This window comes from Danio rerio, chromosome 4 (genome assembly GCF_049306965.1).
Source record: "Danio rerio strain Tuebingen ecotype United States chromosome 4, GRCz12tu, whole genome shotgun sequence".
Lineage (NCBI taxonomy): Eukaryota > Metazoa > Chordata > Actinopteri > Cypriniformes > Danionidae > Danio > Danio rerio.
Genome location: NC_133179.1, coordinates 38913588 through 38931025, shown reverse-complemented (window position 1 = coordinate 38931025; position 17438 = coordinate 38913588). Strand labels below are relative to the sequence as shown.

At 36.1% G+C, this 17438-nt stretch overlaps 2 protein-coding genes, 2 long non-coding RNA genes and 2 other non-coding genes across 6 annotated transcripts in view; 5 read left to right on the top strand and 1 right to left on the bottom strand.

Moving 5' to 3' along the window:
* Window positions 1-17438, top strand: part of LOC141381752 (uncharacterized) — a 537547-nt gene that overhangs the window by 273376 nt on the left and 246733 nt on the right. The gene's annotated exons all lie outside the window — the stretch shown is intronic.
* Window positions 952-1033, top strand: trnal-uag (transfer RNA leucine (anticodon UAG)). Its single transcript has one exon. It is a non-coding gene; the product is annotated as a tRNA-Leu (tRNA).
* trnal-uag (transfer RNA leucine (anticodon UAG)) lies at window positions 1744-1825 on the top strand. Its single transcript has one exon. It is a non-coding gene; the product is annotated as a tRNA-Leu (tRNA).
* On the top strand, window positions 2256-3677 carry LOC141381682 (uncharacterized). The gene has a single exon (XM_073947924.1). It carries the CDS (start codon window positions 2349-2351, stop codon window positions 3252-3254), a length of 906 nt encoding a protein of 301 aa, XP_073804025.1. The 5' UTR covers window positions 2256-2348; the 3' UTR covers window positions 3255-3677.
* Window positions 8200-17438, bottom strand: part of LOC141381781 (uncharacterized) — a 157920-nt gene continuing 148681 nt past the window's right edge. The window contains exon 3 of the long non-coding RNA XR_012402436.1: window positions 8200-9815. This is a non-coding gene — a long non-coding RNA (uncharacterized lncRNA). The remainder of the gene's footprint in view (window positions 9816-17438) is intronic.
* Window positions 11352-15541, top strand: LOC110437814 (uncharacterized). The gene is made up of 3 exons (XM_073947935.1): window positions 11352-11391; window positions 11806-11955; window positions 13035-15541. Exons 2-3 carry the CDS (start codon window positions 11871-11873, stop codon window positions 13832-13834), a joined length of 885 nt encoding a protein of 294 aa, XP_073804036.1. The 5' UTR covers window positions 11352-11391; window positions 11806-11870; the 3' UTR covers window positions 13835-15541.

Genomic DNA, 17438 nt, shown 5'->3' with positions numbered 1-17438 from the left:
CCAGATGTGGTTTTAAACACGGCCAAACTGTTTGAGTGTGTGCGCGTTCGCAGTGAAGGCTGGAAGTGAGAGAGTAAATTTAAGTCGTCAACTAGTCAGTATAATGTGTTCTCTGAAACTCACGGCAGACTCGTTGGTGTGACAGCAACACATCCCCAAGCTCGAATCTGCTCAGGAGCAAGTGTCTTTCCCACGATTAGATTGCAGCATCTTAACAAAGTCTGCACTGGAAGTCTCTCTTTGCCAATGCTCCTTTTAGCAAGAGCACCCTATTGAAACAGGAACAGTAAAGATTCACAATTAGAGTAGTAATACTCTATAACTGGATTTGAATATAATAACAACAACAATGTGGGGTCTGCTGTGATGGAATCAGTAACTTTCACTCTTTTGTGAAATAACAGTTACCTTGTAATCAGGTGCTTAAATGCATCGCAGCTGGCTGCCGTAAGGAGAATTCTTCAAATGCCTTGAGGTGTGCTCAAATTGAGACAGAACTGTGGTTGACAGGAAGGTGGGAGTGCTTCCTAAGCTGGTATTAAGGAGGTCTCTTTCTTTGTGGAGGAGCTCCAGCTAGGCATGGCTAAATTGAACTGATTTCCCAGAGCTGTTGCGCTACTTGAAACAAGTTGGTGTCGAAACTGCTCAGGGAAAGCAGCTTTGTAAGGTAGCGTGGCCGAGCGGTCTAAGGTGCTGGATTTAGGCTCCTGTCTCTTCGGGGGTGTGGGTTTGCATCCCATCGCTGCCAGGCAGTCCTTTTAGGATGCTTGAGAATGACCTCTCTGCTTGAGCAAACAGACTTGCGAAGAGATACTGCATGCTTCCGCTCACATCCAAATGTAGACTCCTTGGCCAAAGCTGAAGGGCTTCACTAGGAAGCTCTGCGTCCTCTCTGCTGTTCTGCTTCGGTAAAATTGGGCAGAAAAGGGACCACTGCAGCAATTCATCTATGGTAGCGTGGCCGAGGGGTCTAAGGCGCTGGATTTAGGCTCCAGTCTCTTCGGGGGCGTGGGTTCGAATCCCACCGCTGCCAGATGTGGTTTTAAACACGGCCAAACTGTTTGAGTGTGTGCGCGTTCGCAGTGAAGGCTGGAAGTGAGAGAGTAAATTTAAGTCGTCAACTAGTCAGTATAATGTGTTCTCTGAAACTCACGGCAGACTCGTTGGTGTGACAGCAACACATCCCCAAGCTCGAATCTGCTCAGGAGCAAGTGTCTTTCCCACGATTAGATTGCAGCATCTTAACAAAGTCTGCACTGGAAGTCTCTCTTTGCCAATGCTCCTTTTAGCAAGAGCACCCTATTGAAACAGGAACAGTAAAGATTCACAATTAGAGTAGTAATACTCTATAACTGGATTTGAATATAATAACAACAACAATGTGGGGTCTGCTGTGATGGAATCAGTAACTTTCACTCTTTTGTGAAATAACAGTTACCTTGTAATCAGGTGCTTAAATGCATCGCAGCTGGCTGCCGTAAGGAGAAGTCTTCAAATGCCTTGAGGTGTGCTCAAATAGAGACAGAACTGTGGTTGACAGGAATGCCTTGAGGTGTGCTCAAATAGAGACAGAACTGTGGTTGACAGGAAGGTGGGAGTGCTTCCTAAGCTGGTATTAAGGAGGTCTCTTTCTTTGTGGAGGAGCTCCAGCTAGGCATGGCTAAATTGAACTGATTTCCCAGAGCTGTTGCGCTACTTGAAACAAGTTGGTGTCGAAACTGCTCAGGGAAAGCAGCGTTGTAAGGTAGCGTGGCCGAGTGGTCTAAGGCGTTGGATTTAGGATCCAGTCTTTTCGGGGGCGTGGGTTCGAATCCCATCGCTGCCAGGCAGTCCTTTTAGGATGCTTGAGAATGACCTCTCTGCTTGAGCAAACAGACTTGCGAAGAGATACTGCATGCTTCCGCTCACATCCAAATGTAGACTCCTTGGCCAAAGCTGAAGGGCTTCACTAGGAACAAAGTCTGCACTGGAAGTCTCTCTCTGCCATTGCTCCTTTTAGCAAGAGCACCCTACTGAAACAGGAACAGTAAAGATTCACAATTAGAGTAGTAATACAGTGGGGAATAAACCAAAGTCAAGAGATGTGTTGATTATGTGAGTCAGTGTTGGTATGACTTTCTGACACAGAAATGAAAATAGCCTCACCATTTACTTTCCTTCACAAAATAAGGAATAGTGATAAAAATGCTGGCTTACTTTGTGTTCCAGAAGACAGGAAATGTTTAAAACCACATGATGGAGAGTAAATGGTAAGCTCATTTTTATATTTAGGGTAAACATCCATTTCATGCTTGCCACTTTAAGCCTTTATACTAAAGTTCACTTTTTTGTTCTTTTTTGAAGACCTGATGGTGCTGAAAGAAGAGACACATCAATGGAATGAAATGGAAGAGAAACAACAAGAAATAACGACTGATGAAAAACCCACACTCACTAAAAAGACTTTATCACGTGGAAGATCTCGGAAATCCAAGTCTAGGTGTAATTACAGCTGTAAACAGAGTAGAAAGAGTTTCTATCAAAAGCCAAACCTTGATGTTCACACTAGAAAGAAACCTTTCACCTGCAAACAGTGTGGAAAAAGCTTCTATAATACAGGAAACTTAACAGTGCACATGAGAATTCACACTGGAGAGAGGCCGTACACATGCCAACAGTGTGGAAAAAGCTTCTATTCTACAGGAAACTTGGCAGTGCACAGAAGAATTCACTCTGGGGAGAGGCTCTACTCTTGCCCTCAGTGTGGAAAGAGTTGTAAGCAAAATGGCAATCTTGAAACCCACATGAGAACACACACTGGAGAGAGAAGCTTTATTTGCACACAGTGTAGGAAAGGTTTTTCTCAAAAACAAAACCTTACCATCCACATGAGGATTCACACTGGAGAGAAACCTTACACATGCACAGAGTGTGGTAAAAGTTTCCCACATACAGGCTCACTCAAACACCACATGATAAGTCACACCGGACAGAAGCCGTTTGCATGTGCTCATTGTGGAAAGAGCTTCACAACGAAAGCTAGAATCATGAGGGGTGAAGATGTACCAGATTGTGAGAGTTTCTACAGGGCTGCAATGAAGCAAAATAACTCTATATGTGTTTCAAGTTATTATGAACTGAGAACCAAATTTGTGCACATTGCACACTGCAATCAAATGATCGGCTCTGAAAAGAGAATTAGAAAGATTAGGGAGGAGAAAATGTTTGGGGAGATGCAGAGAAAATTGTCCTACACTCTTAGATTGTGTTTTTGATCGTTCACACTGTTTGATTTTTACTCTCTTGAACAAACAGATTTGCCTCCAATTTTGGGCTTTTGTCTGCAGTTTCACAAAACTTGTTGGTGAATAAAAGTCGGTCGGTGTGAACTTGCAGTGACAGTGAGAGACTGATGCAGACTCCATAAAGCCCTGTTCAGACTACACAATGCCATTTGCCAGTTACCACAGATCAGATTTGTGTCAGATTATGAGATTTTGACTTGATCAAATCTTGATGAGTTGTGGGTAACAAATGAAGACTTTGGTTTCAAAACACAACACATTTATTTTGATGGACTGATTTTAGAAAATAAAAAAGTTTTCCTCATGAAGACAATTAAACTTTCTGTAAACAACTGGTTACCTTTGAAGAGATGTTCATGTGAAAACTCCCACATTACTACAAATAAATCTGTGTATGGGAAGCCCAGTATCTCTATTGTGAATGAGAATATGAGTGATTTGTTAGCCTACATGCTAATTCCAGTACTCAACAGATTACTGAAGCACTTCAGCTATCTGTTTATTCAAATTCTATATATATATATATATATATATATATATATATATATATATATATATATATATATATATATATATATATATATATATATATATAATTTGAATGAACAGATAGCTGAAGTGCTTCAGTAATCTGATACTGGGTTTCCCACCTAACATTGCTGTTAGTAATAGTAGTCACACACACACTCACACATGTATATACATGTATATATATATATATATATATATATATATATATATATATATATATACACACACACACACACACATATGTGTGTGTGTGTGTGACTACAATTACTAACAGCAATATTATGTGGGCAAAATAAAACTGAAAAAAGGTAGTTTTTTTTTAAACTAGTATGGGTCTATAAATCTCATTGTCACCCTTTAAAAGGTTTAAAAACCAACATTTATAAATTTATATATTTATGAATGAAGAATTTTTTGCAAAGCATAAATGGTTATTAACTACTTAATGCTGTGTACAATTTTCTTTAGTCACATTAAATTTAACTTGTTTATTGCAAAAAGGGTTTGGACATGGATATTGACATGAGACATGAGTATATGCAATTATAGAAAACATGCTCAGTGTTTTCAATATGACTTTCACAAAATTGACAAGATCTCCTTATTATCAACTTTTAATCTCAGGAATTCTTTTGATGGATACACATCATTAATCATTTAAACTAAAGTTCTTTAATTTTGGGGAGAATTGAAAAAGAAATGTAACTTGTCTTATTTTTCTAATTCCTGTGAATTAAAATCTTTAAAAATAAACGAGGTCTGAGCTGATTATGATGAAGCCTTTGAATAAGAATATTCATTTAAAACTTATTATTACATTTTGGATCTCTAAAAATAAAGATGGAAGAGAGAACATTACAGAATAGTGTGAAAGAAAACCTCTGATCAATACTGTGATGTGTTTAGGGATAATATTAATTATTGTTTTAAACTCTTTAGGGTGACAAGCAAAACCCTGTTTAAAGAATGGGTTGAATAATTTTAATTTAGCAAAAAGATTGTCATTTTAAGTTAAAAAAAAATCAAATGTGATTATAATCTATTTTAATAAGTTTCCGTTTAATTTTGATGAGATGACCAGCACCAAAGCCACTTCTTCCACCTGCTCTATCAATAGAATATCCACCTGTTACCTCAGATGCCACTGAACTTTTACTATAGTTCCCACTATATTTGGCCACAACCAGCACCAGCAGTAAAACCAGGTCCACCGACAACATGTACAGGGATGCTGAAGCACTGGGAGCCACTGGACAATGTACCACATGTCCCCTCAAACTACTTAATACAGTGATCTTTTTTTTTTTTTTTTAGCTCTGCACAGTTGCCAGACATTCAGAATCGCTCCCCAGCAAACATCAGAAACAGGTGGGTTCAACAAAGGCTTCCACCCATGTAAAAAAACAAAAAAAAAAAACAAGATGTTGTACAACAAATAGTTGTAAATACTATAATATACAGCCCCTTTAAAAGTTTGGAATAATTTATAATAAGCTTATTGTGCTCACTAAAATTTTTTAAATCACTGTTCTTTTATTAAATGTTCTTTAAAATTTTATTTATTCACGTTTAAGCCTGAATTGTACACATGATTAGTCTTCAGTGTCATGATTATGGAGGCCAAAGAGTACGGTGGCCGGGAAGTGCAAAACAACATTACAAAGTTTGAAACACTTATACAAAGCTCGAGACAAATTTACATTTTAAAAAACATGTTTACCTATCATCAGACACAGACCCGGATTGGCTAATCGGGAGGACCGGGAGAATTCCCGGTGGGCCGGTCCGTTTTTTGGCCGTGAGGGCCGGTGTTCCTAGCTCCAGAATCTGTTGCTCTCAGCAGTCACACTTTTTAAAAATAATTTATTTATTTACTTGACCACAGCCTTCTTATTCATTATTTTACCGCAGCTCTGCTCTTTTTATCTATTTTCTCGTAGTCTCGTGAACAATATAAGTAGATAAGATAGATGTAAGTAGATAGGTCACATCTGTATGCACAGCTGTTGTGGTACAGTGGTTAGCACGTTAGGTTGTGGTGCTGCCAACCCGGGTTCGATCCCCGCCTGAAAAACATATATTTTTTTTTTTATTTTTATTGTTAAGACATTTAATACTGTAAGGGTTGTTGAACATTTGAAGTTCTAAAACAGCTGTTTTCTCAAAAAAAGACGTGATAGTGTAATTAGAAACTGAATTGGAAATTACCTTATTTTAACATAGTCAGTGGTGAACTGAGGTGGGCCGGTCTAAGGCTTGAAACTCCAGGGCTGAAAAAGAGTCCCACTCCGGCCCTGATCAGACACAATAACATAGGGAAAACAATTTTACCAAGGACGAAACAAATTTACATTTTAGAAAACAAATTAACAAGACGCAAAACACTTTTACAAATCTTGAAACAAATTTACAATTAGATTCCCTACGGAAAAGGAATGTACCACACCCCGGAAGTGAAGTAGAATGTACCACACACTGGTAGTGATGCGGGGGAAAGTTGTTGTTGTTGCTGGTGAGCGCGGTAAATTCGTGCTGTGGAGTACATGGCGTAAACAAAGTTTATGGTGACTGAACATGGACAGCGGTCGAGGGTTGTTTTGCCCGTTTTATGGCAAACAAATGAGCAGCTTAACACGGTTTTGCTTTGCGTGTGGTCGGTGTTTAGAGTTTATAAAGGACGCGGAACAGACGGAAACACCAGACATGCTGCATCAATGTGTTCAATATTTTTACGAGATCCACTCGTACACTGTAATCGTTAACATAAAGTCAAGTCTACATGGCATAAACCTCTGTACGACTTGAGATCGGTTTTGGTATCTTATCAGTCAACATGTGCCGTGCTTGAATTGTTTCCATGTACTTGCATTTACATGTTCCTATGCACTCTCTCGCTGATATTGTCTTAGAATAGCTCTAATATGTTTTATCGCAGTTAGTCAAACCATGATTTTTATAGTTGTAGACTTGTGGAAACCTGTCTACAAAGTCACACACGAGCTGGATATTATTGATATTTTCCAGTGTGTGTGTTACATTTCAGTTCACTACTAGTGTGTGGTACATTCTACGTCACTTCCGGGGTCATTTACATTTACATTTAGTCATTTAGCAGACGCTTTTATCCAAAGCGACTTACAAATGAGGACAAGGAAGCAATTTACACAACCAAGAGCAACAATGAATAAGTGCTATAGGCAAGTTTCAGGTCTGTAAAGTCTAAGAAGGGAAGTATTAGTAGTATTATTTATTTATTTATTTTTTTTGTACAGTTAGTGTGATATTCTGAGAGGCAATTGCAGATTAGGAAGTGTAGTGGAGACTAAATAGTTGGGTTTTTAGTCGTTTCTTGAAAGTAGCGAGTGACTCTGTTGTTCTGATGCAGTTAGGGAGTTCATTCCACCAACTGGGCAGATTGAGCGTGAGCGTTCGCGAGGTGTGGTACATTTCCTTTCCGTAGGGAATATGTAATTGTAAATTTGTTTCGGGATTTGTAAAAGTGTTTTGCGTCTTGTTAATTTGTTTTCTAAAATGTAAATTTGTTTTGTTCTTGGTAAAATTGTTTTTCCTATGTAATTGTGTCTGATGATAAGTAAAAATGTTTTTCAAAATGTAAATTTGTCTCGAGCTTTGTAAAGGTGTTTCAAACTTTGTATTGTTGTTTTGCACTTCCCGGCCACCGTACAAGAGTGCTAGTTAGAAAATCAAAGACTCAAATGATCAATTTAATTATTGAAGCATAAAAATGTCTTTATTTTCTTGTCGGCTTAGTCCCTTTATTAATCTGGGGTCGCCACAGCAGAATGAACCGCCAACTTATCCAGCAAGTTTTTACGCAGCGGATGCCCTTCCAGCTGCAACCCGTCTCTGGTAAACACCCACACACACATTTACACACACACTCATACACTATGGACAATTTAGCCTATCCAATTCACCTGTACCGTATGTCTTTGGACTGTGGGGGAAACCGGAGCACCCGGAGGAAACCCACACGAATGCAGGGAGAACATGCAAACTTCACACAGAAACGCCAACTGAACCGAGGCTCGAACCAGCGACCTTCTTGCTGTGAGAGGACAGCACAACCTACTGCGCCACTGCTTCGACCAGCATAAAAATGTACATGAATAAATCACAATTTAAATGTTTTTAAATGTCATTTAATTATCAATAAAACAATGCATTACAAATACATTTTAAATCTATAAATAAATAGACACTTTTATTACTGTATTATTATTTAATCCATGTTTTAAAGGCTGATTAATCAAACAGTAAAAATTTTATTAATAACTCACAAAACACATTTTAAACAGCTTTTTAAATAAGCATTTGGCTAATGCTTTTCTCCCTATTTGCTGTTTGGTTATTTTTTTCTTTTGCCACATGCTTTTCTCAAATTGAAAATGAATCAGGTTAAAAATGACTCTGCTGTAATGAGCTATTGTTTTCCTCTGTTAGGAAAAAAAGACAGTTAACAGTTTATCTAGATTAAATGACCGTGGTGAAAAAGATTTTCTTGGAGATATAGAACAAAATGAACTTCGTATTTTGCCATCAGAGTTGGATGACTACTATACAGAGAAAGCTAAAGGAGCTTTATGATCTAGAGTGAAATGGATAGAGGAGGGGGAGAAAAATTCTTCATATATTTTTATTTTATTTAGTAAAGCATAGGCAATCTTCAAAAACTATTGATAAACTTAGCATAAATAACAATTTAAGTGAAGAGAAAACTTTGATTGATGATCACATCTATTCATATTATTATGTAAATCAAAATTTAATGAGAGTGATTGTGACTTTTTCTTTTCCTTTTTAAAAGATAAAGTTTCTATTATAGATGACAGCTTCCGTGAAATGATGGAATCTGACATTGTTATCTCTGAACTTGATGTTGCTATTTCTAAAATGTTCAATGGAAAATCCCCAGGAACAGATGAAATCACAGTTGAGATTTATAAACATTTTTGGCCAGAGATAAGTTTTTAGTTTTTGAAGCACTTAAGGAAAGTATAGAGAAAAAGAACTATCGACTTCTATGAAGCAGGGTTTAATCATTTAGTTCCAAAGCCAAGCAAAGACCAATTATTTTTAGACAATTGGAGACCCATAACTCTTTTGTCCAATGATTTTAAATTGCTCTCTCATGTATTTGCCAATAGACTCATAAAAGGTATAGGCGAGATAATAAATGAAACACAATCAGCTTTCATTAAAGGGAGAAGTATTCACAATCATATCAGACTGATAGTTGATATGCTCGATTATAGGTATTTAATTCCTCAGACAAGTTTATTTCTATTTCTAGACTTTTTCAAGACATTTGATACCCTTGAGCATCCTTTTTTTGTCTTTAGAAAGTCTTTAGAAACTTTTGGGTTTGGTCCGAGCTTTTGTAGGGTAATTTCCATGTTCTATACTGATATATTCAGTAGTAAATCCCTGAATTCAGGATCATCTCCTAGAGTTTACATCAAAAGAGGAATCCATCAAGGATGTCCCATCTCACCTTTTCTTTTTAATATAGCTGTTGAACTTATGTCATTATATTTAAAAAATTCAGAGTACACTTTAGGTATTGATATACCTGGTAGGACTTTTAGTTTAAGTCAGTTTGCTGATGACACTCTATTAATTCTTAAGAATAGGGAGATGCTCCCTTTAGCTCTTGTCAAAATTTCTGTTTCCTAAAGCTTCTGAATTCACCTTAAACCTAAGAAAATGTGGAATATTAACTATTCAGAATTGTACTTTAAGAGAATTAGAGGGTATTCAAGTAAAAGAACAAGTTAAATACTTGGGAGTTACCATCTTCAAAAATTCTGTTAATAGAGAATGTGCAAATGTTAATATTAAAATGGAAGGGATGGAAAAATCCCTAAATCATTGTCTAGCTAGAGACCTTTCCATATTGGGTGAAATTCTTTTGACTGGGATTATCTAAAATTATATATTTAACTTATCCTTTATATACTCCTCCCAAAATAGGTAAATCTATAAATTCAATATTATTTAAATTTATTTGGAAAAATAAAACACATTATTTACCTAAGAATCATATGGTCAAAGAGTATGAATATGGAGGTTTGAAAGCTATCGATTTTGAATGTCTTCATGGCACTTTTAGAGTTAAAGGGTTAAAAGAGTGTTTAGCTAAGCCTTATTCAATATTGTATCATATCCCAAATAATTTGTTTAAAAAAATGTTGGCCTTGAATTTGTATTAAGATATGATTATGATTGTTCAAAACTTCCTTTGAAGCTATCTAATTTTCATAAGCAAGAACTACCTTTTTGGAAAATGATATTTATCCATAATTTTCCCCTCATAAATCCACTCTTTGGAATAATTGGGCTGTTGTTATTAATAACAGAAAATCATTGTTTAAAAGTGACTGGTACAATAAAGGCATTATATTTATTAATGATTTGTTAGATGTAAATGGACTGCTACTATCTCATAACGAATTTTTAAATAAATATAGATTTAAAATCACTGATAAAGGTTATACTGAAATTTGCGAGGCTATACCTACTGCTTTGTTTAGGATAATTCAAAGTAATTGTTTTGATCTCCCATGTATACTTGTAACTTTTCTTCCATTTTTTAAAATATCAAATGTTGATATTTTCGATTGTAAATGTAACATCAAGCTTATTTACAAACAATTTAAACGCTTATCATTGGTGATTTTAAGTGTCATCATCTAGGAGTTGTTAAACCCTTAGGACAAAGCTTTTACCTTTTATCTTAAATATCCTGTAGCACCAAAGGTTAAGGAAACTCATTACAGAATTGTATTCAGGATATATCCTGTGAATTAGTTTATTCAAAAAAGATTTAACTTTGATGTTGACAAGTGTAGATCTGCTCCAGAAACACTCGATCACTTATGTTTTTCTTGTGAAATTACTTTTAAATTCTGGTTTGACATCCATCCTTGGCTTTCATTAAAGACGATTTCAGTCCCCCCTATTGTTCTAGAAGATATTTTATTTTACAAAGCTGATTTACATTGTTCTTTCTCTGATGTTGTGAACTTTATTTTAATGGGTAAATATCAAAAGTGCTGACCCTCTTTTAGATGTTTTCTTTCTGAGGTAGAGAAAGTGGCTCAAAGCTTCAAATACTTCAGAAACCAAAGTAAAATAACTGAAGCTCTCTGTACTTTATTTTTAAAACATTTATTGTCATAATGTTTTGTTTTTCTTTTGATGTAGATCTTTCGTTGCAGTTGTAACAAATTAAATTTATTTTATATATTTTAATGGTAAATATGCCTTAATTGCGATGTTGATTGTTCCCTGTTTTGTGATGTAAACTTTTTTGCAACAATAATAAAAAAAAAACACTTAAACTTAGTGGAATAAACAAGTTTTTCAAAATTGTTTTAAAATGTTTGGATATGTTGTGTAAAGTGGAAAACGAGGGAGAAATTTATCATGTCCTGACTGCAACAGTGAGTGGCAAAAAAAAAAAAAAACTGAACAAAAAAAGACTTTTATTTTGGCGTGGTGAATGACGTCATTAGGCTGCGTCGCTTCCGCGCTGCAGTTCAACTGGAGGAAGGTTTGTTTCACAACTTTATACAAATATAAACCGATTGATTAAAGTTTCAGGTTTTTCTTCCAATATGACATACCTGCTGTTGACTATAATTTTAATTCTTTATACAACTAAGTACTATTTAAATCACAGTAATCGAGGGCTATTGTTTGAACAACAGAAATGTGTGTAATAAGTGTTTTAATGAAGGTTTAATTTATTTAATAGAATAATGTCATTCTAATATAAGTATACATTATTATATATAAAAGAAATGGAGGACTAGTTTTTATCAGGTCATTTGTTTGTGGATATTGTTTCTTGCTCAGACTTACCTGATTTATTTTTGTTAATCACTCACATATAAAGAAACTGTTGAAGCAAGTGTTGAAGAGAAGTTATTTTTTTTCTGTTTGTGGTTTTGTTCATTTTAAACAGGATAAAGTGTCCAAACGCAGTGAAAAGCTCCTGCTGAAGCAACTGATCTCCACACTGTTATAAAGATGGCGTTTATTAAAGAGGAGAGTGAAGATGTAAAGATTGAAGAAACATTCACAGTCAAACAGGAAGATCTGCAGGAACAAACAGGTTGATTTTCATTCTCAAAGACCAACTCAGTCATTTGATCTTCAGATATATTTTAATAATAAGAATACTAAATTAAATCCATCTTGCAGCCCTGAGTGTGCTGCCTAGTTCTCTTAAATAACTCCTCTTCAACACTTGCACATAAGCACTTATTGAAAGACAGGAACGAGTTTCTTTTGTTACTTGTTCTCAGGTCTTTTGTCATTATTTTATGTATTATTAGTCTCCGATTTTCTCTACCTTCTTAAGGTTGTTGCTTTTCTTGTTCTCCTGTTTGTAAGGTGTCCTTGAGCACTAAAAAGTCCTTGGGCACTAATGTCGTTTTAAAATTATTATTGAACAAATCCTTATATTTGCGCGTCACACTCATTATACAAATTTATCAGGACTTACTGAAAATGGAAAGGATTGGAAGGACATTTGCTGTGCTCTATCATTAATAGGGAAAAGGAAACTTTTTGCTAGATTGACTTTGTATCCAGAAGCATTTCCAAATTCTGAAATTATTGTAAAAACTTTTGGAATACATGTATCTGGATTCGACAGAAAAAGAAGATCATCCGCATATTATTATTAATATAGTCAGTCGTCGACTGAGGTGGGCCGGTCTAAGGCTTGAAATTCCAGAGCTAAAAAGGAGTCCCACTCCGGCCCGGTTCCCTGTCTGCTTTACACATTTTAGAAAAAACATTTTGTTGTAATGATAAATATAAACAAATAAAAATTCCATTTAGAGCTTTCAAATCTGTGTCTTATTAATAAGACCAAAATTACTTTTATGATCAATTATGTTAGAAACTCTGAAAACTGGACTGACGCGGTTTCAATTTACTATAACTTCTATGTTAAGTGGCTTTGACACCATTTGCATTGTAAAAGCACTAGATAAATAAAGATGACATGAATCTGCTTAAATGTGCACACGTTAATGGACCAAACAAAATATGATCTGGTTTATTTTACATTTAATGTGCATCAAAATTGCAGTGTGTGTAGCCAATGTTTCCAGTGTCTTTTCACTTTTCCGCTTTTGATGAGAGTTTTTAAGACTTAATGAAAACATGTTTTATTTATTTCAGACCTAATTGAAGAGAATGAGGAGAGTAAAGAGGAGGAACATCATGTCAAAATTGAGGAAAAAACTCATTTACAGACTGATGGTATTTTGAAAAGGGGAGACAAAAATAGTTTCACCTGCACTCAGTGTGGAAAGAGTTTTGGAAGAAAAGGCTATCTTAAGATTCACATGATGATCCACACTAGAGAGAAACCATTCACATGCACTCATTGTGGGAGGAGTTTTGGAAGAAATTTCGGTCTTAAGATTCACATGATGATCCACACTGGAGAGAAACCATTCACATGCACACATTGTGGGAAGAGTTTTAGCCAATCATCACACCTTAATCAACACATGAGGATCCACACTAGAGAGAAACCATTCACATGCACTCAGTGTGGGAAGAGTTTCAGCCGATCATCACACCTTAATGAACACATGATGATTCATAGCAGAAAGAAACCATTCACATGCACTCAGTGTGGGAAGAGTTTTGGAAGAAATTTCGGTCTTAAGATTCACATGAGGATCCACACTGGAGAGAACCCATTCACATGCACGCATTGTGGGAAGAGATTTAGCCAATCATCATCCCTTAATGAACACATGAGGATCCACACTGGAGAGAAACCATTCACATGCATTCAGTGTGGGAAGAGTTTCAAACAATCATCATCCCTTTATAATCACAAGAAGATCCACACTAGAGAGAAACCCTTTACTTGCACCCAGTGTGGAAAGACCTATAACTATTCATCACACCTTAATGAACACATGAGGATTCACACTAGAGAGAAACCATTCACTTGCACTCAGTGAAGGAAGAGTTTCATCCGCTCATCATCCCTTTATCTACACATTATGAGCCACACTTGAAAGAAACTTGCACTTAAGCCGCGGTCACATTGGACTTTTCTCCCCATGGATTTCCATTCATAAGCACGGGAATGCGTCAGACCGGAAACCAAGTTTGTGCATCAAGTTTTGCAGTTCACTGAGTTGCAAAGTTCAAGCTTGGTGAACTCTGACCTGCAAAATCGCATCACTTGACTGTGTGAGACCAATCAAAGATCAAAACATGACCTCTCTGGATAAAAATGTAAAATATGGACCAATCGCTTATTTTTTTTTTATGTCTAATCATCTTGTTTAATCCCGCCCTTTTTCACAGCGCCATACAACAGAATTTCACGTGCTTAAACGCTAGTGTGACCGCATCTTCGGTGTGAGATGAGTTTCAGAAACTCCTCAGACCTTAATAGACACATGAAGACCCACACTGGAGATAAACCATTAAATGCACTCAGTGTGGGAAGAGTTTCAACCGATCAACAAACCTTAATGAACACATGAAGATCCACAATGGTGTGAAAAAGTATATGTGCTTTAAGTGTGTGAAGACTTTTAATACAAAATTGAAACTGCACCAGACGTTTCACACTGGAGAGACCGTACAAGTGTTCACAGTGTGACAAGAGGTTTAATCAGTTTCCACATCTGAAAACACAAAAGAGGATTCACACTGGAGAGAAACCGTACAGATCTGATCAGTGTCTACAGAGTTTCGCTCATTCGGCGCAGCTTAAGAAACACATGGACAAAAAGTTGCACACATGACATGAATGCAGTAAAACATTTTCTCATGTGCACAGGATGTTTCATGTCTGAATAATGTTTGAAAAGGCTGAGTGACGATAAACTGTTTTCCAACACTCCTACACTGCCATATGTGGGGTTGTAAATGTGTTGCGTTCCTTGCATTTACCATAAACACATTGATGGCGGCTGAGAGAAGAACAGTTTCACAAACATCTGGCAAACAGCACCTCTGCAGCTTAAAATCACTTTGCAAGTGATAGTACAGGTGCGGATACATCTGTACTCTCCAGTATATTCATGTAGCTAGTGTTGTTTTGGATGATGTTTTCTGTCTGACTCCCTGAATGAGAAAGAAATCACTGGGAAGACACTGCACATCAAAGAGGGTGGAGCTCCAGGATGGTTAGTTTGCTGTATACCAGGGCCTCAAGTTTAGAATGCCCTTTCAATTGTCCTGTGTTGCAGGTTTAATTAGTAAAGTTTCTTCACTCTTAAGTTCAAGATTATTTCTAGTTTACTATATTAACTTTTTTAAGTAGAATACAAACTTAATAAATATTTTATTTAGGCAAAGCGACAGGTATTAAGTTTACAATATTAATACACTGTGATAATCCCAAGACTCCAGATTGAAGTATGGGGTAAATCCTGATTGGATGCCTGCATTACTCATCAATGGGTTTATAAAAAATTTTGTGCTAGCTAGCCCAGGACGCTGTGTCTACTCAAGAGTCTTCATGGCAAGACCTGCCATCTCATTGAGTCTTTAACCTTATGGTTTTGTTTTGCATCCCTTGTATCATGTAGTTTAAGTGTTGTTGTGATTATATCCTAAGTTCTTTATCTTCATTATTATCTCTAGACATTTGTTGGTTGCTTTGATTGTTCTATGAGTTGCATTTTATAATAAATAATTTTCATTCAGGCTATTTTGTTGGTTCATCTCTCTTTTATGTTGTGACTCAAACAAGCGGGTCATAACACTGTAAAATGTGTCCGGTTGTATCCGAGATCTTGTCCTTTCAGTCGCGACCATAGTTGAGAGTAGGAACATGGATTGAGCGGTAAATTGAGAACACTGCCTTTCATCTCAGCTGCTTCAACACAACAGACAATCACATCAACTGCATTACTGCTGCTGCTGCACTGATCCATCATTTAATCTCACATTCCATTGCTCATAAAAAAAAATACTTGAACTCCATTTGAGGAAAGGACTTTCCTTCAAACTTGAGATGGCCACCTTTTTACCTGTCAAGCACCATGGTTTCTGACAGACTTACAGGTGCTGTTTCTTTCCCTGCCATGTCACACTCAGCAGTAAACCGTCCCACTGCATGCTGAAGGTATGACAGTCCTAGCCTGCACCTAAAATTCTGTCAGTAAAAATTATTATATTTTTGAGATCAGCCTCAAATTAAGTTTGATGAAGTTCCATGGTATGTATATTTTGAAGTCAGGGCTGCATCTTTTAATCTTGGATTTGTCTTTGATAATTTGATGTCTTGTATTGATCGTTTATGAATTGACTGAATGAATTGGCATAATACTCATTTACCTGACTATTTAATTGTTATCTTTTGATTGTTTCAAACAGAGTTTGTGTTATTATCTCTAGTAGATTATGTTAAAGTCCATAACACCACAAGCCCCAGTACAGGTTAGTAACAGACTAAATCACAGTAGACGGAGCAGCATGGCATGTTATACGATGTTTTTAGAGATCCGACTAACATATTGGCATTAATTCATGTATACTTAGACTGTAAAAGGTTAAGAGGATAGACTTTCATCTATTAAACTTATAATAATATTTGGATAGTATAGTGATTACTCTGTTACTAATAGTTTAAGTACGACTGGTACAGTAATGATCATTATATGACTAAATAGCTCTGTTTGATTTAGGAGGTAGCAGATCTATGGGGACCGCATAAGAAATATCCTAATCTGAGTAAGTAGGGTTCTGCCTTTTTAGGATATCGGTCAATCGCCACTGTTTAATGACCAAGACTGACATACTTGTGTTTAAAAGATTGTATAATCGGCCGGTACAAGACTCAGGATGTTATAGGAATCCGAATGAACGAGAATAACATAAAAAAATAATGAACCGAACAGAATAATCAATCATAATCTAAAGTAATGTTAAAGGAAACAAGATAGTAGTATCAATGATTTATAATTGGAGTCAGATAAAATGAGGATAAATATATTAATATTTTAAACCACCTCATACTAAAAATTGGAGTCAGATATTAGTTAAGTTAAAAGTAAATCAAAGACCGAACATGCAGTGAACCTTTATCCACCAGTGGACACTGTCATTGGACCAACTGCCTGGATCCTACAAAGTGGTGACCGACCTCCTAATCTCCCAACCCATGGTATATCTTTCCTTCATCCTCCTCTTCTTCTATTTTTATTCCTTTAATTGTAGTTTCTTGTTTTATTGCTAACCCTAAAGGTTCTGCGACTAGGGAATATAATAGCGCTGAAAGAGGACATCCTTGTCTAATTGATCTTGTAATTTTAAAACAATCTGTTAAAAAACCATTGCATTTTACTTTTGTTAAAGCCCCTTTATATAAAATTTTAATCCAATTATTAAAATTCTCTCCAAATCCAAATGTTATGAGTACATCAAATAAATATTTATTTTAAAAAAGAACCTTTTCAAAATCTAACTTAATTTAATACCCATTCATCTTCTTTTCTTGTATACATTCTATTGTGCTTTTAATACTCATTGTTACATCTGCTATATCTCTCCCTTTTATTGCATATGCTTGGTTTGATTTAATTAATTTAGGCATTACTTCCT